Source organism: Dasypus novemcinctus, chromosome 5 (assembly GCF_030445035.2).
Source record: "Dasypus novemcinctus isolate mDasNov1 chromosome 5, mDasNov1.1.hap2, whole genome shotgun sequence".
NCBI lineage: Eukaryota > Metazoa > Chordata > Mammalia > Cingulata > Dasypodidae > Dasypus > Dasypus novemcinctus.
In genome coordinates, this window is record NC_080677.1 from 157,959,428 (window position 1) to 157,980,937 (window position 21,510).

Genomic DNA, 21,510 nt, shown 5'->3' on the forward strand with positions numbered 1-21,510 from the left:
TTGATTAAAATTATCTAAGATATTCTATACCATCAAATATACAAAATAATTAGTCATATTTGAATATTGAATTCTGTAACAGGAATAAAGGGGGAAAAGCAGAAAACAATCTTATTTTGTAAATTGAGTTTTTTGTAAATTATGTAACCGGAAGTCATTATTGAAAAACATGATGTGGTACATACTGAAATATACTATCTTTTAAAAGGAGGGATAATGGCAGGGATGCAGGGTGTCTTTTCAAAGAAGACTCACTACATTAGTAACACCTTGCTGTAGCACAGGGGTCAGCAAACTATAGCCAAAATCTGGCCTACTGCCTGTTCTTATAAATAAAGTTTTATTGGAACACAGCTAAACCAATTCATTTCCTTATTGCCTCTAGCTGATTTTGCACTACAATGAGACCACAGGTGGCCCTCAAAGACTGAAATATTTACTATCTAGCCCTTTACAGAAAATTTTTGTCAACCCCTGCTTTAGCAGATCAAAGATCCCTTGATGCATTTTAAAATGGTTTCACCCAATATAATGAATGTTTATATAGAGGATAGAACAAGTTGCCAAATGCAATCCCTCAGCAATATTCAGATTAATTTGAGGGTCCAACCTTTGAGCACTAATGGATGAGAAACAAAAACCAAAAATCTAATAACTGGCAATTTTGTTGTTAATAAGGTAGTACCTGTGTGGCATGTGCTTCCTTTTACACCTAAGTAGGTATTACAAGTATTTTAATAAATGTTTGCTCAAGACATGTCACAAAACCAAATACTTAAAATATATTTTAATTGTGAAAAAAATCAATACATTGCAGAGCTACCTCATTTTTAAAAAATGAATACATAATACATTATTTTATGGATATGACAATTTATTTCCTTATTGATGGATAGACTATCACCAGCTTTTTGATATGACAATGACATAATTATCTTTCACATATATAAGTGTATACATATATTTGAATAAATATCCTCAATGTGCATAAATATAATATATCCTTAACAATATATACCATATAGTACACATATATAATATACTTAATGTGTGTTTGTTTGTGGGTTTGCACAAGTACATGTTTTTCTGTAGGATCTAGTCCCAGAAGTTGTTGGGTTAAAAGGATGACATGCTTAAATTTCTGACACATACTATTAAATTTTCCTTCAAAAAGGACTTACCAATTTTATCGACCAATAGGGTATGAGAATGTCTTTTCTCCTCTCATTTTCCAACCCTGGTTATTATTTTTTAATGAAATATTTCTCAATAAGATTATAAAAAATGGTATCTCATTGCTTTGTTAATTTGCACTATTCTGATTACCAAAGTTGAATATACCTCATAAAAGTATAAAATTTGTTAGTCATGAATATTAGCCCAAATTGGAATTAGTTTTATAGCAAAACAATAATACTGTTAAATATTTTTATAGGCTTACCAATTAGAAGCATTACCCTTAACAGGATATTGCTGACTATCGATTTTTCTGTTCTTTCTTTGTTGAGTTAATCCATCATCATTCTCCTCGGCAGCAGCAGCAGCATATAAGTTTTCTGATACTTCCATTTCATTTCTTTTGTGCTTCTTCCTTTCTTCTTCAACCTTTAATGAAAGTATGATACTTAGCATAATTGTCACTACTTCATTCAATAAAAAGAACTATTTTGTCTTCACTAATCTAATCATTTGACTCAAGTTTAATTGTCATGATTTTAATCAATAAAAATATTTTGGTGCTTACTTTAATTTCATGATTACAAGTCATTGAAATTTTTGTAAACTCTTCTTCATTTCTGTATAAGTGAAAAAAGCAAAATTGCCCCAAAATTTCAAAAAGACTTTTCTTAATTCTATGCTCTTATTTAGATCTACCTGTCACTAACATTTTTACTCTCATCTGACTAGCAGAAACAGGAAAATTAAAAGACATTAAAAGACAACAGTACAAAATGTGTCCTTTTCTGCCTTTATTCCCTGGCCTTTGCATTAAACAGCAAGATCTAGAGAATATAATATTGTAGGCTTCAGCAAGAGAAAGAGAACATTCCCCTCTCTACACTAAGCTTTCCTTTCTCTTATTGCCTTTTATAATTTTTTTTTTTTTAAGTACTGGGGCTGAGGATTGAACCTGGGACCTCGCATGTGGGAAGCCAGGGCTCAACCCTGGAGTCACATCAGCTCTCCTGAGTTGTTTTTTTGTTTTTTTTTAAGGTTTATTTTTACTTATTTCTCTCCCCTTCCGCACCTCCCCCCCCCAGTTGTCTGTTCTCTGTGTTCATTCACTGTATGGTCTTCTGTGTCCCCTTCTATTCTTGTCAGCAGCACCGGGAATCTGTCCTGAGTTGGTTTTTTCATTTGTTTCTTTGTTGTTTGTTTTCAGGAGGCACCAGAAACTGAACCCAGGAGTTCCCATGTGGGAAGCAGGCATCCAACTGCTTCAACCACATCTGCTCCCCTATAATTCTCTTTTTTATTTGGAACCTGGGGATATCAAAAAAGTGAAGCTGCTCACTGAAACATGTGAAGCAAAATTTCCTGCAGCACAAGAAGCAGAATGAAGCTGCTGAACTATTAAGAGCAAGGTTCTGGGAAATAAGCAAGGCTCCCAAGTTTCCAACTCAGTAACTAGTAAGCTTTATAGCTGTAGGGTATATAAGTAATTATCTACTTTAGCCTTGTTATCTATTGCTAATAGGACTAAAACCCAGAAAGATTAAATAATTCACCCAAAGCTCCTAAAGCATCATTACCTAGCATTTTATAAGTCACCAAAACATACAGTACAATTCTATAATACTGAGTAATATAATTTCATCAGATAAATTACCAGAAAAATTCTCATTAAATTAATCAGAATACTTAAAAGTGTGACTTTGGCAAAGTACTTTAAAGTAATGGCCCCTAAAGGGCAGCTCAATTTCTTTTTCTTTTAAAGGAGAATAAATCTAGATTTTTGTCTAGCTTAAAACTCAATGCAGAGAAGCAGATTTAGCTCAACGGATAGAGCGTCTGCCTACTACATGGGAGGTCCAGGTTTCAAACCCAAGGCCTCCTGACCTGTGTGGAGCTGGCCCACGTGCAGTGCTGATGCGCGCAAGGAGTGCCATGTCACACAGGGGTGTCCCCGCATAGGGGACCCCCAAGGCAAGGAGTGCGCCCCATAAGGAGAGCGCCCAGCGCGAAAAAAGTGCAACCTGCCCAGGAGTGGCGCCATACACACGGAGAGCTGATGTAGCAAGATGACGCAACAAAAAGAGACACAGATTCCTGGTGCTGCTGACAAGAATACAAGTGGACACAGAAGAACACACAGCAAATGGACACTGAGAGTAGACAACTGGAGGGGGGGGGGAAGGGAAGCAAAATAAATAAAAAATAAATCTTAAAAAAAAACAAAAAAACTCAATGCATGCTAGAGTTCAACTTTCTATTTTTAAGTACTATATTTTATGCTAGAGGTTTATGGTACCTATATGATAAAAATCATACGTGTCAAAAACTCTACCAGACTTTACTAAACAACTTAATGTACCAGTTTGACTCAACAGAAACATTTGAGAATTGTGATTTGAAAAAATGTGTGGGGAAGTGGATGTGGTGCAAGCAATTAAGTTCCCCTCTACCATAGAGATGAAGGCGAGCTGGACCGCACAGAGAGCTGATGCAAAAAGATGACTTGCAACAAAAAAGAGACACAGAGGAAAGACAGTGAGAGACACAATAAACCAGGGAACTAAGGAGGCTCAGTGGCTGAGTGCCTCTTTCCCATGTTGGAAGGTCCCAGGATCAGTTCCCAGTGCCTCCTAAAGAGAAGATGAGAAGAGAAGACAAGCAGACACAGAAGAACATGCAGCAAATGGACACAGAGAGCAGATAACAAGCACAAGTGGCGGGGGTGGGGGAATAAATAAATAAAATAAAATAAACCTTTAAAAAAATGTGGAAGCGTATATATTTGTTATGAAAAATATCTCCAAGTGGTTATGTTGGAGTTATAAATTCCAAGGGATAGAATTATGCAGATAAACTTGCACAATGCACAATAAATAGATAAATTTAGCTGGAATATTTGTTATAGCACTCAAGGTTAGATATATTTTTAGATCACTTCTCTCAGTCATTGCTTCCTTGTCATTCCATTGTCTAAGGAAATGTAATTTATCTTTAAGCCAATAGAAAAAATAACGCTTAAAAGCTTATTATTTTCTTTTCCGCAACTTCCTTAATGCTTATCCTGGTTCAGAAAGACACATGGTATCTAAGTAAATTAGTTTCCCAGTTCATATGCCACTTGGAAGACAGGTTAACTAAGGACACAAATTATGAGAATCTTTTCCAGAACTCCAATTATCTAGACTGCAGAAATCATCTCTTTCTAGACACAATTACGTATTTAAACAACCCCATTTTACACTGCGCTTTTCCTAAGTGGAAAATCAGAATGGATCAGATAAATGATAAGGAGAAACAATAAAGAATAGCAGTAAGTGAACCTCTACCTCTTTTTGAAGTTGAGCTTTCTCTTTTTCCAAAGCCCGGAACTCTACTTGTAACATGCCTATCTCATTCTTAAACCTTTGCATATCTTGCTGTAATTCTTCATTTAGATATACTTTTGATGCTCTGTCACAATATGGTGGAGAAGAACTCACATTTTCTAATTCAGGTTCCATGCTTTTATAGTCATTAGCACAGCAATTATCATGTGATGGCTTCTGGAACAAGTATTCCATTGGCTTTGTTTTCTCAAAAGTGTTTGTAACAGACGAAATAGTGCGCTTTTTTGTTTGAATCATATGTTTCATTTCATTGGAACGGGTAAGCCACAAATCATAAAGGTTTTTGGGATCACTAGACTGAGATATATGTCCAGTGTCTAATTTCCAATTCATGGTGTTTTGGTTCATATTTTTTGTCATTTGCATATCAAACTCTTGGTCTTCTTTCATTTCAACTGTAACTACATCTGGATTCTTTACAGTTTTATTTTCTGCATCATTACAAAAACTCTCATTTTTGTTAAAAATATGTCCAGGGTCTGGTTTATAATAATTTTCATAGTCTAATTTATTATCATTTAAATAAAGTTTAGAAGATGACGGGCAAACATATCCCTGGGGCCCAGAGTATAAATGAGATGAAAAGACATTTCCGAGACTGGGTTCTCTTTGTTCAGGAAATGCCTGGAATACAACAGAAAGAGACACTCCAAGTGCATCTTTTTCCTCATAATCAAGTATATTATTTGTCAAATTAGAGGATATTTCCTTTAAGTTTGCTCCGTTAGAGTTGTCATATAGTGGTGCTTCCTCAGGACAAGCAGTAATTTTGTATTTTTCACAAATTTCACCAAACTTCTGCTTTAACTCATTTGTGATGAGTTTTAAATTATTTTTCCACTCTATCTTTCCTTGTTTGATCCACATTTCCTCATACTTTTGCATAAAAGGAAGTCCTGAATATACAGATTTATCCTCTCTATCACATTCCTTATTCATTTCTGGTTCTTGAGATATTTTTTGCAGATGCAAAAGTGGAAGATTAATTTGCTTGGTTTGATTTTCAGATGTCTTTTCTGTCAGGGTGCATGTTTTAAAAATAACTTTATCCTTAAGTGATCAAGTATGGACAAAGAAAAATTAGAAAAATAATTAAAATGTAACTCGACCTATGTTTAGCTACTCCCAAATCACTGAACTGTAAGAAGTGAAAAATAATTTGCCTAAAATATGAGAAAAACATGAAGCAGCAAACCCAATTCTGTCACTGTATGGTTTAGACTAAGCTTACTTCATTATATATTAAAATTACCAAAACTGAATTAGGAGATAATTTTTAATATTACAAAGGTTTCTCACTTTAAAAACATTTCACCTGACCATATCTTAAACAGAGAGCTCTTACAGTGAATGTAAGGATTTTTTTTTTTTACAGATCAGTAACTGGAGAGTAGGTTAACTTTAAGTTATTAGGAGCCATAGTCAATTACCATCAATTAGGAAAAGCACATTCTTAAATTTTGATTCAAATTATATACCATGATAGTGTTATATACCTACATACTAATAGATTATCTGTTTCTGTCCAAATCCAATATATTCCAATGTTCACTAATAGGAGTGGTTTAAAATTTAGTAATAATATTTACAAAAAAAGTCTCTTTTTTATCCAAAGATAAACTTTTGCTATAAGCTGCTAAAGATTCTAGGAATATTTTAAGGTTTATAAGTTGTTAAAATGTTTCAAAAATTAAATATTAAATTATGATCTATAGATTTTAATAGTCTAGTCCAAAATATAATTTCATTTGGATTAGCTAGTTTTTAAAACATGGAAACAATATTATACCAGAAACTTAAATTTAAATTTTTACATACCTGTGGCTGGTTATTTTCACTTCCGTCAAGCCTTTCTTGCTCTTCCTCTGATATCATTTTTAAGTCTAGTTCTGCTGACATATCTATATATTTAGTTAAAATAAACTACTTAGAACAGTTAGATAAAAGATACCATCTTTACAAAAATAAACAAAATAACATTATTACAACTGAGAATTTAAATTAAGGTTAATCTTTAGCTGAGTATTTATTTCTTTAAGAAATTATCCAAAACTTCAGCAAATGGTTCAATAGTCCACTTGGAAAGACTAGATGTCACCAGGTTCAAGAAATATAAACAGCTTAAAGATTCATTCACGAATTCATCCATCCAACATAATTAAACAAAAACAATCAAAAACAAAATAAAAAATATGGTAGAAACATATAAAAGCACACTGTAACTATTCTCCACTTCATGAAAGTATTCTTTAACAACACTCTAAGATTCAACTACAACATTATTTGTGGTTTCCAAAAGTACTGTTACTTTTTACCTCTATCAGCGTATACCTATCCCTGAATCTGAAGTGTTTATATCCTTTTATCTGTATCCCGCACTATTTATTCTGTCTCACAAATTTTATTGTTTAAGATCCAGCCTGTTACCTGAAGTCTTCCTGAATTGTAACTATCTTTTCCAGATAAATTGTTTCTTTCCTTGGTGCTACCTTAGTACTTTATAGATTTCCTAGTGTATCTTTACTACCCCGAATATAATTATTTTTTTACATCTCTCCTCTTTGCTCCTAGATTGTTGGGGGGCAGTACCTTAAGTCATTTTTATATAAGTAGTCTTTATGTATTTTATTCAACAATTATTTATTGAGTTCCTACTATATACTGGTCACCAGGGCTTAATTAAGGAAGAGTAAGGAACCATCTGGTGGGGAGTCCAGATAAAAGGTATTACAGATGGCTTTTCTAGAGATGATGTCTGGACTGCGACTTAAAGAGGAGGGCTAGCTGGATTAAAGAAGATAGAAAGCAGGAAGGTGTGAGGACATCCAAGGCAACACAGAGAAAGCATCATCCAGAGAGTGGATATATGTCTAAAAGGGAGGGATTGGTGAGGAGGTTGAACCAGGAATTCAGTGATGCCAGAGAAAATGGCAGACAGAAGAAGGCTAAAGATGAAGAGTTAGGCAGGAGACATCATGAAAGTTCTTGTATGTAATTTTAAGATGCTCAGACATGAATATGTTTTAAACAGTGGTTCATGGCCATATTTGCATTTGAGAGAGATCTCTCTAAATGCTGAGGGAAGGATAAATTTGAGAGGCACAAGAATAAAAGAATAAAAGAATAAAAGGAGATTAATTAGAAGGCAACTGTGCAAAATAAAGATGACACAGGCCTGAAATGAGGGAATAATTCCAAAAAATATTGAGGATAAAATTATCAGTGACCACAGCAAAAAAAAAATGATTTTAAGTCACTTGTGTTTATTTTGTAGTTTTTTCCATTTCACATCTCCCTCTCTTAGGGAGCTCATTTAGGTCTTTCAGTTTGAAAGTCCTGTTTCTTGGATATACTAAGTTCATGAAGAAATAAGAGTAAATAAGTCAGTTGTATAGGTAAATAGATTTGGATTTACAGCTTGTAGTCAATCCTCCAGGAGATAATTGAGAATTTCTGCAAAATGCTATGTTAATCAGACAGTTAAGGAAAGAAGATAAAACTACAGAGGTAAAAAAAATTTTTTACATGATTTATTACTACAGACCTGATGATATGACTTTCTAAATTAAGGTCACTGAATTCACTGGTACATAAGGTAGAACACATATTTGATGCAATTAATCAATAGACTGGGTGACTTAGTAGAATTAGAATTGATTTTCCATGTTATTTTTAAATTATAGCACTCCTTAAAACCATTATTTCTTGTAAACTATTCTCTTGTAAACTATTCTTTAGAAACAATAATAAAACAAGGTGATAGGCTATGTGGACACAACTGAGGAGGATACTATACAGCAAATTCTCAACAATTCCAATTACTACTGGGAAAGCCAGTTCTAAAAATACACAAAAGTAATAGAAAATACAAGAAATAATTTAATATTTGGTTTTAGAAGGTGATTTTTTAGCTACATTTGAATATAGTTATAACTAGTACTTGTGAATTCAGAGATATAAAAATAAAGCTAAGAAATCTGTGTGTTCTAATAGGCAATCTTTAGATCTCTACCTTATTTTCCCCTATTCAGAACTATTTAGTCACAATAGTTCTGAAAATAATTCTGTCATCCACTCTCAAATGTATGCTAAACACTAACCTGAACGAAATTATTCCTTCTCCTAATTCTTTTTTGTAATTTATATATGGCTTTGATTAAAGAAAGAATACAAATGCCTTGTTAAAATGGAGTCTGTTCAGTTGTAGGCTGCATGAGGGGAGTATACACAAAAGGAAATTTTACCACAAAAAAATTTTTCAAAGTCACAACTACAGTGAAGGCACACAAGTACTCTAGGGTTGAATCTTCTATGCTTCTTTATTACCTTCTTTGCTCTCTTTCTTTTCTGATAGCTGTGATTCACACAGGTCATGGAGAGAATAATCCCCTAATAGAAATACAGCTCCAATATTAAACTTTTCTTTATCTATTAAGGTCATCTGTCCAAATTTTGTGGATGCTGACTGATTTTTGGTCATTGATTGTGATACAAATGAACATTTATCATCAACTTTCAAATCCCCAGCTGTTTGGCAAGTCTCATTATTGAGGGTCAAACTAGTAGAATCCCAATCTGAAAAATCTGAAAATAAAATTTCCATTTATTAGAGTGTAAATAATACAAATTTGACTATGTTGCACAAACTCTCTTTAAGAGAAGCAGTCCTATGTTCCCCTCTCTCTCACGAATATACAACATTTTCGTTCATTTAAGTAAGTTTAATTAACTGTTGTCTCTTATTTTTTCCACATTTTTATTGTTTAGTGTTAATTACTTTAATTCACTAAGCAATCTCTATTAAATATTTTGTTTTCCACAAAAACGTTATTAACAATGAAGATTATTTAGGGATATAAAATTTTTGTGTTACTAGCAAAATTTCTATCTAAACATTTTAAGTTTAAAAATATACAACATGAGAAGCAGACTTGGCCCAATGGATAGGACGTCCGCCTATCACATGGGAGGTCCGGGGTTCAAACCCCGGGCCTCCCTGACCCATGTGGAGCAGGCCCATGCGCAGCACTGATGCGCACAAGGACTGCCGTGCTACAAAGGGGTGTCCCCCATGTAGGGGAGCACCATGCACAAGGAGTGCACCCCATAAGGAGAGCCGCCCAGCGTAAAAGAAAGTGCAGCCCGCCCAGGAATGGCGCCGAACACACAGAGAGCTGACACAACAAGATGACGCAACAACAAAAAAAGAAACACAGATTCCCGGTGCCACTGATAAGGATAGAAGCAGTCACAGGAGAACACACAGCGAGCACTGGACACAGAGAGCAGACAACGGGGGAAGGGAGTAGGGGAAAGAAAGAAATAAAAAATAAATAAATCTTAAAAATAAAATAAAATTAAAATATATGACAATATTTAGGCGTACATGTTCTAGAAACATGACGTTTTTAAAAAATGTTTAATGAATGTACCACTTTAAATTAAAAACAACTTTAATATGATGAGATGGTCTTTCCTGAATACACTAATATTGTCAGAATTCATTTTTTAAGCCTTGGCTAGACATGATAAATTTATATGAGGAATGATAGCCTTAAATTACCTAATTATTTTCACGTAAAAACAGGATGTCTAGGTGCAGGCAAGATCTACAGAGTACAGAGTATCATAATATAGGAAATGAATGTATAACAAAAATATTTTCCTTTTTTAAAAACCCAATTGTCACATTTAAACTTCTAAAGATGAGTGAAAGAAAAAAGCAGGAAATGTAAAAATAAAACTGTAAAAGCCACTTTGTTACCAAGGGCCCCTTTATCATTTCATATCCATGAATACTATCTATGGTTTAGTACAGTGGGTTCTAAAGTGTTATCTGAGAATCCCTAGTCCCAAGAGCCATTCAAGGGGTCCAAGATGTCAAAACTATTTTTATAATAATACTAAAATGTTATTTGATGTTTTTACTCTCTTTCTCAGCCTTCCAGAGATCACTTGTGATTCACTGGTATAATGGCTAATGAAATATGTGATTGTGTTTGCTTGTATTTACCCATTTTTAATTCTCAAAGATACTGGATACCACACACGCACAGTCCACTAATCAGAATATCTGATTGGCTTAAGACCATCAGTGTAAAGACACTAAAATGAAATAATTAAAATACAATTGGTATGTGAAGCCTTACCCCAGGTAAAGGTTAGAATTCCAAAAAGCATTTTAAATCAATGGAAAAATATTAAAGAATTCCATTATTAAACTCTGTGGATCCCTCAGTATAGAGATTCTAACAGGGAACTTTAGAGTAATAATAAAGCTTACATTTCAAAAGTCTCTTTTTCTTATGCTTAGAAATACCTCTTTTCCAAATATAGATACCAACAGTGACATATTGCACTACTTATGTCAACTCCTTCAATTTAATTTGAAAAAAAAAATTAGGAATAAGAATACTGTGAGCAGAATGTTTCAACAATGGCAATGGAGGGATACTGGTATGGGATACCAATGACAGGTGATATATGACTGACAGGGAGCTGTACAGAACATATGTCCAGGGTGCATGGTAATGTTTGGATATACTCATAGTGGCAACAATTAAAAACCACAGTAGGGGGGGTACTGGGTTCCTGGCCAGTGGTGCTCTGTCGTGGTCCCTAGGGGAGCAGCGACAGTCTCCCAGGTACAGTGGTGGGGACCGGGAGGGAGTGAGGGTTCAACAGTGAGCCCCTGATACTAATGACTATGCTTGTGAGCTGATAAACCCAAAATAATAACAAGGCCTAGAGCAACTTTGTGCCTGGGAATTTCCTTCTGTCAGCCTTCATGTTACTCAAATGTGGCCAGTCTCGAAGCCAAACTCAGCATGTAAATGCAATGCCTTCCCCCCAGCGTGGGACATGACACCCGGGGATGAGCCTCCCTGGCAACGAGGGACCACTATCAACTACCAACTGATGATGCAACTGGAAAATGACCTTATATGGAAGGTTCAATGCGGATCAGCAGAATATCCATGTCTACATAAAATACCATGACTTTAAAATGCTGTTTGACCTAAAGTAAGGGGGAAATGGAAAGGAGAAATGAGTTTATATGGCTACGAGTTTCTAAAAAAGAGTCTGGAGGCTGGCAGAAGGTTTGCCCTCATGCACAACTGAGCAGAGTCAGAGAGACAGATAAAGCAGATACAACCCCCAGATATTGGTTCCTTTGAGGGCTAAAGAGACCCATGGGAGTTATGGTCATGGCCGATGGGGTTAACTACCAGGGCAGATGGCCCCTCTTTGGAAATGGTGTTTATGTGTGATGAATCTGGACTCAGATGGGATCTCCCTTCATAAGACTTTCATGCTAATGTGCTGGAGGTGCAGTTAATGTTGGGGTTTAAGATATATTTAGGGGATTTGAATCTCTGGACTGACAATGTGATAGCCAGATCCTGAGCCTCAACAGACTCCAGCACCTACAATCTGATTTATTGGACTTACCACACTCAGCTAAGATGGAGGTGAAGAAGGACAACCACCACACCATGGAGCCTAGAGTGATTACAACTGAAAATGGGAGGATTGCATCCAGCATCCAGGTGGAATCTGAGCCTCCTCTTGACATAAAGGTGCAATGGACACAACCAATCCAGTGTCCACATAGAAGAGGTGGCATTGGATTGGGAAAAGTGGACATAATGGACAAAGGGTATGGGGAAAGGCAGGAAGAGATGAGAGGTGGAGGCGTCTTCGGGACATGGAGCTGCCCTGGATGGTGCTTCAGAGGTAATCACCGGACATTGTAAATCCTCACAGGGCCTACATGATGGAATAGAGGAGAGTATGGGCCATGATGTGAACCAATGTATATGAGGTGCAGAGGTGCCCAAAGATGTACTTACCAAATCCAATGGATGTGTCATGATGATGGGAACGAGTGTTGTTGGGGGGGGGGAGAGGGGGGGTGGGGGGGGGGGTTGAATGGGACCTCACATATATATTTTTAATGTAATATTATTACAAAGTCAATAAAAAATAAAAAAATTAAAAAAAAAAAAAAAAAGATATATTTAGGGGATTTGAAAATCTGGACTGACAATGTGATAGCCAGATCCTGAGCCTCAACAGACTCCAGCACCTACAATCTGATTTATTGGACTTACCACACTCAGCTAAGATGGAGGTGAAGAAGGACAACCACCACACCATGGAGCCTAGAGTGATTACAACTGAAAATGGGAGGATTGCATCCAGCATCCAGGTGGAATCTGAGCCTCCTCTTGACATAAAGGTGCAATGGACACAACCAATCCAGTGTCCACATAGAAGAGGTGGCATTGGATTGGGAAAAGTGGACATAATGGACAAAGGGTATGGGGAAAGGCAGGAAGAGATGAGAGGTGGAGGCATCTTCGGGACATGGAGCTGCCCTGGATGGTGCTTCAGAGGTAATCACCGGACATTGTAAATCCTCACAGGGCCTACATGATGGAATAGAGGAGAGTATGGGCCATGATGTGAACCAATGTATATGAGGTGCAGAGGTGCCCAAAGATGTACTTACCAAATCCAATGGATGTGTCATGATGATGGGAACGAGTGTTGTTGGGGGGGGGGAGAGGGGGGGTGGGGGGGTGGGGTTGAATGGGACCTCACATATATATTTTTAATGTAATATTATTACAAAGTCAATTAAAAATTAAAAAATTAAAAAAAAAAAAAAAAAAAAAAAAGAATACTGTGAGCATTTCAAATATCTTAATTTACTGATTTCCAGAGTTAAATTTATATTGCAAAATTTACCTGATTTGGATGTTTGTATATTCTTAATTCCTACTGCTTTATTAGGTTCAGGATCTTTCATTTCAACGACAGGCTGAATGACCTTTGAAACAAGATGATTAACAAATAAAGTATACTTAATACAATCTGTATTAATAATTGAAGATAAAAATATGAAAGTAATTACCTTCAAATGTGGATATTTCTCAGGAGAACCTAAGAAGCGAAAGGAACATATGTAATCAATTACATGTGAAGATGATAAAAGGCAAGTCAGCATTCATGCAGAATTAGTATCAAGCTGAATCCTCATGCTTGGCTTAGAAAATAATTACTTGCTTATATATTTATAGTTTATATGAAGGTTTTTTGGTTAGGACAGCAAAATGACAGAAATATGAATCTATTTTAAATACTGAAGAAAAACACGAATATAGGTTTAATAAACATGCAGTTGAGATTCCAAAAGTGAGATTATGTATCAAATGACTATAATTAAAATAGAAAAGTGCGCTTATGCCAGTGTGAACATGCTGACTGATGGGGAGAAAAGTGATCTTTAATCAGAGGAGCAAATCATGGCTTGAAGGAATAAATGTCAAAGCTTATGGCAGAATGCAACAGCGTATCTTGAAAGCAATATATCAGGGTCATTTATACCATTATACTACAAGTATTTAGTATCTCATGTTCTTCAATTGGTCCTAAATTTTACAAAGTATGTACTCATGATGACAGTTCAGTTGCACGCACAATTCATTTCTCATCAGAGAAATAAAGTGATCTGAATTGATCAGCATGGATATACACTTGTAGAATAATAGTTAATAAAAATATTCATTTTTTTTCATACCCATGTGGGCTAATGGTATGCCTACATTTCTTGTATCCTCTAGTTTAGCCATCTTAAAGTTTCTTGATCCACTCATGCAAGAAGGTATGTAAAACACGTCTAAGAAATAATGTATAGTAATCTTTCAATATTGGAATACTGTTATCAAAAAGGAAAAAATAAACTTAATTGTCACAATTAGATATTAATAACCTTTTATATTTAAAAATCAGTACTGTAATTTTTAGTGAATTTAGTAAATTGTTAGTGAAAACAGTTTTAGTATTTCTTTTGTTTCCAAAATTAGTTTGGTTTAGTATTTCACAGTAATCTTTAAAGTTTGTGGGTTTTTTTTGAAACAGTCATCTTACCAAAAAATTACCAAAAAAAGCTAATGTTTCTCTATTTAATTATTCTCATTTGAGTAACTACGCCATGCAACACATGTTCTCAAGGCCTAATAGAGATGGGGAAGAGAAATGAGGAGCTCCGGTTTACCCAATTCCAGCACTGCCTCCTGCTTTCAGTATTCCCTGGAGCACCAAAGATCAATCTTCTGTTAACAGGGAAACATACTAAAGCAACGAAAGTGAGTTCTCTCAAGCTTCCTCATTAACTCCAAAATTACCTAGCTGCTTTTCCTCTCCCTACTTCCCTTCTGCTCTTCAAAAGTAATCTCTAATCTGTGTTCTTGAGTACTCCTCTTCTGCAGTCTTCTTTTTTTTAAGATTTATTTTTTATTTATCCCCCCACCCCCACCCCCGCTTGCCTGCTCTGTGTCCATTCACTGTGTGTTCTTCTGTGACCGCTTCTATCCTCATCAGCACCAGGAATCTGTGTTTCTTTCTGTTGTGTCATCTTGCTGTGTCAGCTCTCTGTGTGTGAAGCGCCATTCTTGGGCAGGCTGCACTCTTTCGCGCTGGGTGGCTCTTCTTACAGGGCGCGCTCCTTGCATGTGGGGCTCCACTACGCGGGAACACCCCTGCATGGCACAGGCACTCCTTGTGCACATCAGCACTGCGCATGGGCCAGCTCCACACGGGTCAAGGAGGCCCGGAGTTTGAACCCCAGACCTCCCATGTGATAGGCGGACGTCCTATCCATTGGGCCAAGTCTGCTTCCCCTGCAGTCTTTTTTTATGGATTATTCCTACCACTTCTTTTCTCTTTGTTTAGCAGCAGAATCTTGCATCTATAAATTCGATTTCTTCATCTTTTTTGCTTCAGACCCTCTGCCTATAAACATGCTCAGAAACAAATGCAAAATAATGGCTTTGTTTGATCCTGTTGTATTTTTAACTATTATCCATCTGGAAGAACAGCTCTTCCTCCAGATTTTTAAAAGGAGAAATCTATACCCTTCCTGCTCAAAGTGTAGTACCATGATTAGCAGCATCGGCATCACCTGGGAGCTTGTTAGAGGCAGACTCTCGGACCACCTGCTACAAAATGCTCTGGTCTATACTGAGTCTGTTTCCACATTTCTTTATCTTGACTTACCCTTTCAGAAACTAAATTCCCCCCTATCACTTCTCCAAAACTGAAAACTGGATTAAAAGTCATAAAGTTTCTAATGAACTTTTTAAATTTTCTTTTATTCTTTATTTTTCTTTTTTTGTTTTTTTTCCTAATGGACTTTTTGTTAGGCTTTAGCTTCCTTGATCTCTACATAACTGACCCTGCTCTCTTCTTTTGGCTTTTATGATACTAGCCTATGAAGTAACAAAACTTTTATGACATTATATTATATACAAGTATAGTCTACCATATATGCTTATATTCCTCCATGGTAGATAAATCATTCAGGCCTTCCAAACAGTAGGGAAGACAGTCAAGGGAGGGAAATTAATGCTCTACTTCTCTAACAGAGTTGGTATAGGAATCTCACTTTATATTCTTCCTGCATTACTAATAGTCTGTTTTTCCTTCTTCTAAAGAATCATTTTCCATTCTCATTCATTCTTCTTTCCCTCTACCTTTATTCCTTTCCTCATCTTTATTTCCCAACTTTCCTTAATTTCACCCCTTTAGTAACACTCATAACTTTAACCTGGTACCTTCTATAATTACACGCAACTTCTCTCTTCTCTTTTTCCACATTTTGGGTTTAATACGTGATTTCTATTAGAAAATGTGCTTGTTTATCAAATAAACATTGTCAAATGAATTTTTATAAAATGCAGTTTTTACCTTCTATTTGTCCATTTAATATATTTTTTCCTTTTTGATCTGTGGCTCCAGATAAATGAGTAACATACTTCTGTGGAAGACTCTCAGAGATGCTCTGTTAAAATAATGAATTGCACAGAGATTTCCTAATCATGTTCTGAGAAAATATCTGAATTTCCTAGTTTGAAAACAGTTAGACTTAAAAATAAGAAAGCATGCATTTTTAAAAAAGCATTTAAATGGAGAACCTCATATATGATCTCTAGCCCATGTCTTATCTTCACATGGTTGTTGACTCTGTAAACAGAGCAAGGAAGGCCAGAGCAAACATTCATACAATCAAAACATTGATTTATGTGTATATTTCAACAAGAAACTAACACCTAACTCTACTCTGCACTTACAATCAAAAATAAAAGAACATTTTAAAAATATGTACTTAAACAAATTCTTTAATATTTGCTAGAAGACAGCATTAAACATTTAAAATAAATATTTCTAGATGACAGAATTTTTTCACAGTGGAAATAAGATGCTTGGCATGTAAAGAAATTTTGGAGTACGTCATATTGAATAAAAACATCATCTTAGGGAAGCGGATTAGAAGTTGCTTCATGTACATAAACAAGGACTTAGAGGAACCTATTTTCTATAACAAATGAAAGCTAATTCTTCATGACAATATTTTTTATAATGTTTTTCCTGCTAGGAAAAATAATTGAATAAAATGACAACATAGTTTAAGAAAAACTTTTCTTTAGGTTTTGTTTAATAGCAACAAAAATGAGATATAGTATGCAACTTTTTCCAAATTAAGAAATATTTCAGGGAAGTAGCTGTGGCTCAAGCAATTGAGCTCCCATTTACCATATGGAGGACCTGGGTTCAATCTCCAGGACCTCCTGGTATAAAAGGGAAAAAGGCGTCCCAGACCTGCCTGGTGAGGTGCAGGCCTCTGCGTGGTGAAGTAATACACCAAAAAGATGATGAAGCAACCAGATAGGGAAAAAGAAAAAAAAAAAAAAAAGAAGTATTTCAGGGGAGCAGATGTGGCTCAAGCAGTTGAGCTCCCACCTTCCACATGGGAGGTCCCAGGTTTGATTTCTGGTGCCTTCTGAAAAATATAAACCAACGACAAGCAAAACAAACTCAGGAAAGCTAATGTAGCTCAGTGGTTGAGTTCCAACTTCCCACATATGAAGTCCTGGGTTCAACTCTGGCACCTAATACCTCAAAAAAAAATTTTTTTTTCCCAAAGAAGTATAATAAGCATCTAAAATATGCCAAGCACTTTTTAGGCACATTTTCTTTTTCTACACACAGTAAGAAGACTATTATGATAGACTTTCCTACTTCTTACTTGCTGCTAATTCCAAGATATTAGATTAAAATTGTGAATAATACACAAGACAGTTGTGGTCTGTCGTTCTTTATGTCCAGAGTGTTCTTCTCCCAAACCTACAAATGACTAGCTCTTTCTCATCCTAATCCCACCCCCAGTCCTAGCCCCACTAGAAACTCGTCCAGTTTCCTTTATTTGAAGCACTTACAATGACTTGTTTTTCTTTTCCTACTATTACAACATAAGCCCTCAATTGTATATTCAGTGTCCAACTGCCTGGAACAGTTGGTATATGACAAGAGAAATGGATTCAAAGTCAAAACATTTAAAATCTCATCAGGAAGGCCTCAGGTGACAAATTACTATATAACTATAGGGTATCTTCAGAAATAGTCTATTGAAACTTAAAATTATAAACCCACACACCCGATGTAATTTCCCCATTCTTTTATTGACACTATTGCCATTTTATTGTCCTTCAGGTTTAAAAAAGTGTTCACCTTAGTATTGGTCGCTATTACTTTTAAGATTTCTTTCTTTCTTTCCTTTCTTTCCACCCTCCCCATGCCCTGCTGTTTTTTGCCATCTGCCTCTATTTGTTGTGTGATCTTCTGTATCTATTTCTCTTTTTGGTCTTCTCATTTTTTCTCCCCTAGAATTCACCAGGATTCAATCCTGGTGACCTCTGAAATGGACAGAGGTTCCCTATTAGCTGCACCACCTAGGTCCCTGGTTTCTGCTGTGCTTCACCTCAACTCTCCCCTTCATCTCTCTTTTGTTGCATCATCATCTTGCTGCGTGACTCACTTGCATGGGCACTCAGCTCGCCATGTGGGCACTGGTTCACCATACAGGCACTGGCTCACTACGCAGGCACGCTTTCTCTTCTTCTTCATCAGGGATCAAACCTGGGTCCTCCCATATGGTAGGTGGAAACCCTATCCCTTGAGCCACATCGACTCCCGACTTTTTTTTTTTAAGACTTTTAATTTAAATTTGTTTATTTTATTTATTTATTTCTCTCCCCTTCCCTGCCCCCCACCCCTAGTTGTCTGTTCTCTGTGTCCATTTGCTGTGTGTTCTTCTGTGCTGCTTGGATTCTTGACAGCGGCACCTGGAATCTGTGTCTCATTTTGTTGCATCATCTTGCTGCGTCAGCTCTCCATGTGTGCCACGCCATTCCTGGGCAGGTTGGACTTTTTTCACACTGGGCAGCTTTCCTTATGTGGCACACTCCTTGCGCGTAGGGCTCCCCTACATGGGGGGCACCTCTGTGTGGCACAGCACTCCTTGCACACATCAGCACTGCGTGTGGGTCAGCTCATCACACAGGTCAGGAGGCCCTGGGTTTGAACCTTGGACCTCCCATGTGGTAGGCAGACGCCCTATCCATTGGGCCAAATCCTCTTCCCTGCTCCCCACTTTATTCTTAAATTTACTGCAAGCATGGTTGCCACAAAAGTTCTCATTAATTCTAACTAACCAAAATAGTTTTTACTTACTAAAGCACCACTAAACAAAATTGCTTTTATTGTAATCTGCATATTTATTACTATTCACCATGCTTTTCCTTCTCCTGAAATGTTCCCTGCAGATGTACTTGAACATCCAAATATAATAATACTTTCAAGGCCCAGTTGCTACCATTTTCAAGTTCCAAGTTGTTAAAAACCACTACCATACAAAACTATTCCTCTTAGAATCTCATTAGGACCTTCAAACATAATATATACCATAAGAATTCTACATTTAGCCATATGTTCACCTGGAATAATAATTCTCTGGATTTTTTTTTTTTAGATTTGTTTTTTATTTATTTCTCTCCCCTTCTCACCACCCCTCTCCCCCCGCCTCAGTTGTCTGCTCTTTGTGTCCATTCACTGTGTGTTCTTCTGTGACCACTTCTATCCTTTTCAGCGGCACTGGGAATCTGTGTTTCTTTTTTTGTTGTTGCGTCATCTTGTTGTGTCAGCTCTCCCTGTGTGTGGCACCATTCTTGGGCAGGCTGCACTTTCTTTCGTGCTGGGCAGTTCTCCTTACAGGGTGCACTCCTTGTGTGTGGGGCTCCCCTATGTGGGCGACACCCCTGCGTGGCAGTACACTCCTTGTGCACATCAGCACTGCGCGTGGGCCAGCTCCACACAGGTCAAGGAGGCCCGGGGTTTGAACCACAGACCTTTCATGTGGTAGGCGGACACCTATCCATTGGTCCAAGTCCTCTTCCCTCTCTGGATTTTTTTAGTATTATTTTTTATAAGAGAAGTTGTAAGTTTACAGAAAATTCATGCAGAAAATACAGAGTTCCCATATACTCTCCTCACACACAGTGTTCCCTATTATTAACACTTTGCATTAGTGTAGTACTTCTGTTAAAATTGGTGAAACAATATTATTATAATCATCTTAACTATAGTCTATAGTTCACATTAGAGTTCACTGTTTGTGTTGTACAGTTCTATGGGTTTTTTCCTTTTAATTTTATTCTTGTAACATATGTAAATCTAAAACTGCTCCTTTTAACAACATTTAATATGAATGGTATTAAATTACATTCACAATGCTGTGCCACCACTATTACCATCCATTACTAAAATTTTCCCACCAACTAAACAGAAACTGTACACCAAATAATCATTACCACCCCATTCCCTACCCTTATTCCAGCAACTGGTAACCTTCACTCTAGTTTCTGACCCTATGAATATTCTTATTTTAATTATTTCATATCAGTGAGATCATACAACATTTGTCCTTTTATGCCTGGTTTATTTTCACTCAACCTGACATCTTCAAGATTCAGCCATGTTGTAGCAGATTTTTACTTTAAGTCTATTTTATCTTATATATCTACTTCAACTCTCTTTTGGTTACTATTTGCAATGTATGTTTTTTCCATCCTTTCACTTTCAATCTACTTGCATCCTTAAATTTAAATTAAGTCTCCTGTAAACTGTATATCTTTGGGTCATGCTTTTTCATCCATTCTGCCAATCTTTGCCTTTTGACTGGAGAGTTTAATCCATTTACATTTAAAGTCACTACTGATAATTCTGGACCTTCAACTGTTATTTTGCTCTTTGGTCTTTGTAAGTCTTACACTTTTTTGTTCCTCAATTCTTCTCTTAAAGCCTACTTTCATATTTGATTTGATTTTTTTTTGTACTGCATCTTTTCAAATCCTTTATTTTCTTCTGAATAAATTTTTCAGATATTTTCTTTGTGGCTACCATGGGTTCAAAATTTAACATCCTAAATCTAAAATGTTTGCTTTTATATCAATTTTACTTCAATAGCATACAAAAATATTGTTCCTATATTCCCATGTCCCCCCCACCTTTTCAATATATTTTTAATAAATTATATCTTTACATATTACATGTCCAAAACCATAGATTTATTATTACTTTTTATGCATTTGCATTTTAGAACTCATAAGAAGTAAGAAGTGGAGTATCACAGTAAAAAATACAAAACAAGACTGCTGGCATTTACAATTACCTATATTACTTTTACTGGAGATCTTTCTTTCTGCTGATTCAAGCCACTGTCTAGCATCCTTTCCTTTAAGTCTGAAGAACTCCCTTTAGCATTACTTGTAGGGCAAGTGTAGTGGTGATGAACTCCCTCAGCTTGTGTTTAAGTGATTGACTATCTTAATCTCTCCCACTTTTTTGTGTGTTCATGCCTTGAAGTATAATTTACTGCAAAGAAATTACAGTCACTGCACACATTTGAAATGGTGGCACCAAAAAAAGCATAAGCAAATAAAGACTTTTTAAACAAAATTTCCATCACAGAAACTTTTTAAAAATATATTTATTTCTCCCCCCTCCCTCCATTGTCTGCCCTCTGTGTCCATTCACTGTGTGTTCT

The 21,510-nt window shown here is 36.1% G+C and overlaps 1 protein-coding gene across 5 annotated transcripts in view; it reads right to left on the reverse strand.

Moving 5' to 3' along the window:
* Positions 1–21,510, reverse strand: part of ANKRD26 (ankyrin repeat domain containing 26) — a 125,382-nt gene that overhangs the window by 62,957 nt on the left and 40,915 nt on the right. Inside the window, exons 13-20 of one of the 5 annotated variants that reach the window (XM_071215473.1) lie at positions 16,317–16,410; positions 14,149–14,247; positions 13,483–13,511; positions 13,317–13,398; positions 8,889–9,146; positions 6,381–6,463; positions 4,503–5,612; positions 1,442–1,605 (exon numbers count right to left, since the gene is read on the reverse strand). In XM_071215473.1, the coding sequence (XP_071071574.1) occupies positions 1,442–1,605; positions 4,503–5,612; positions 6,381–6,463; positions 8,889–9,146; positions 13,317–13,398; positions 13,483–13,511; positions 14,149–14,247; positions 16,317–16,410 (1,919 nt within the window). The remainder of the gene's footprint in view (positions 1–1,441; positions 1,606–4,502; positions 5,613–6,380; positions 6,464–8,888; positions 9,147–13,316; positions 13,399–13,482; positions 13,512–14,148; positions 14,248–16,316; positions 16,411–21,510) is intronic. The other 4 variants (XM_004470751.4, XM_071215474.1, XM_058297776.2 and 1 more) reach the window with 4 other exon arrangements.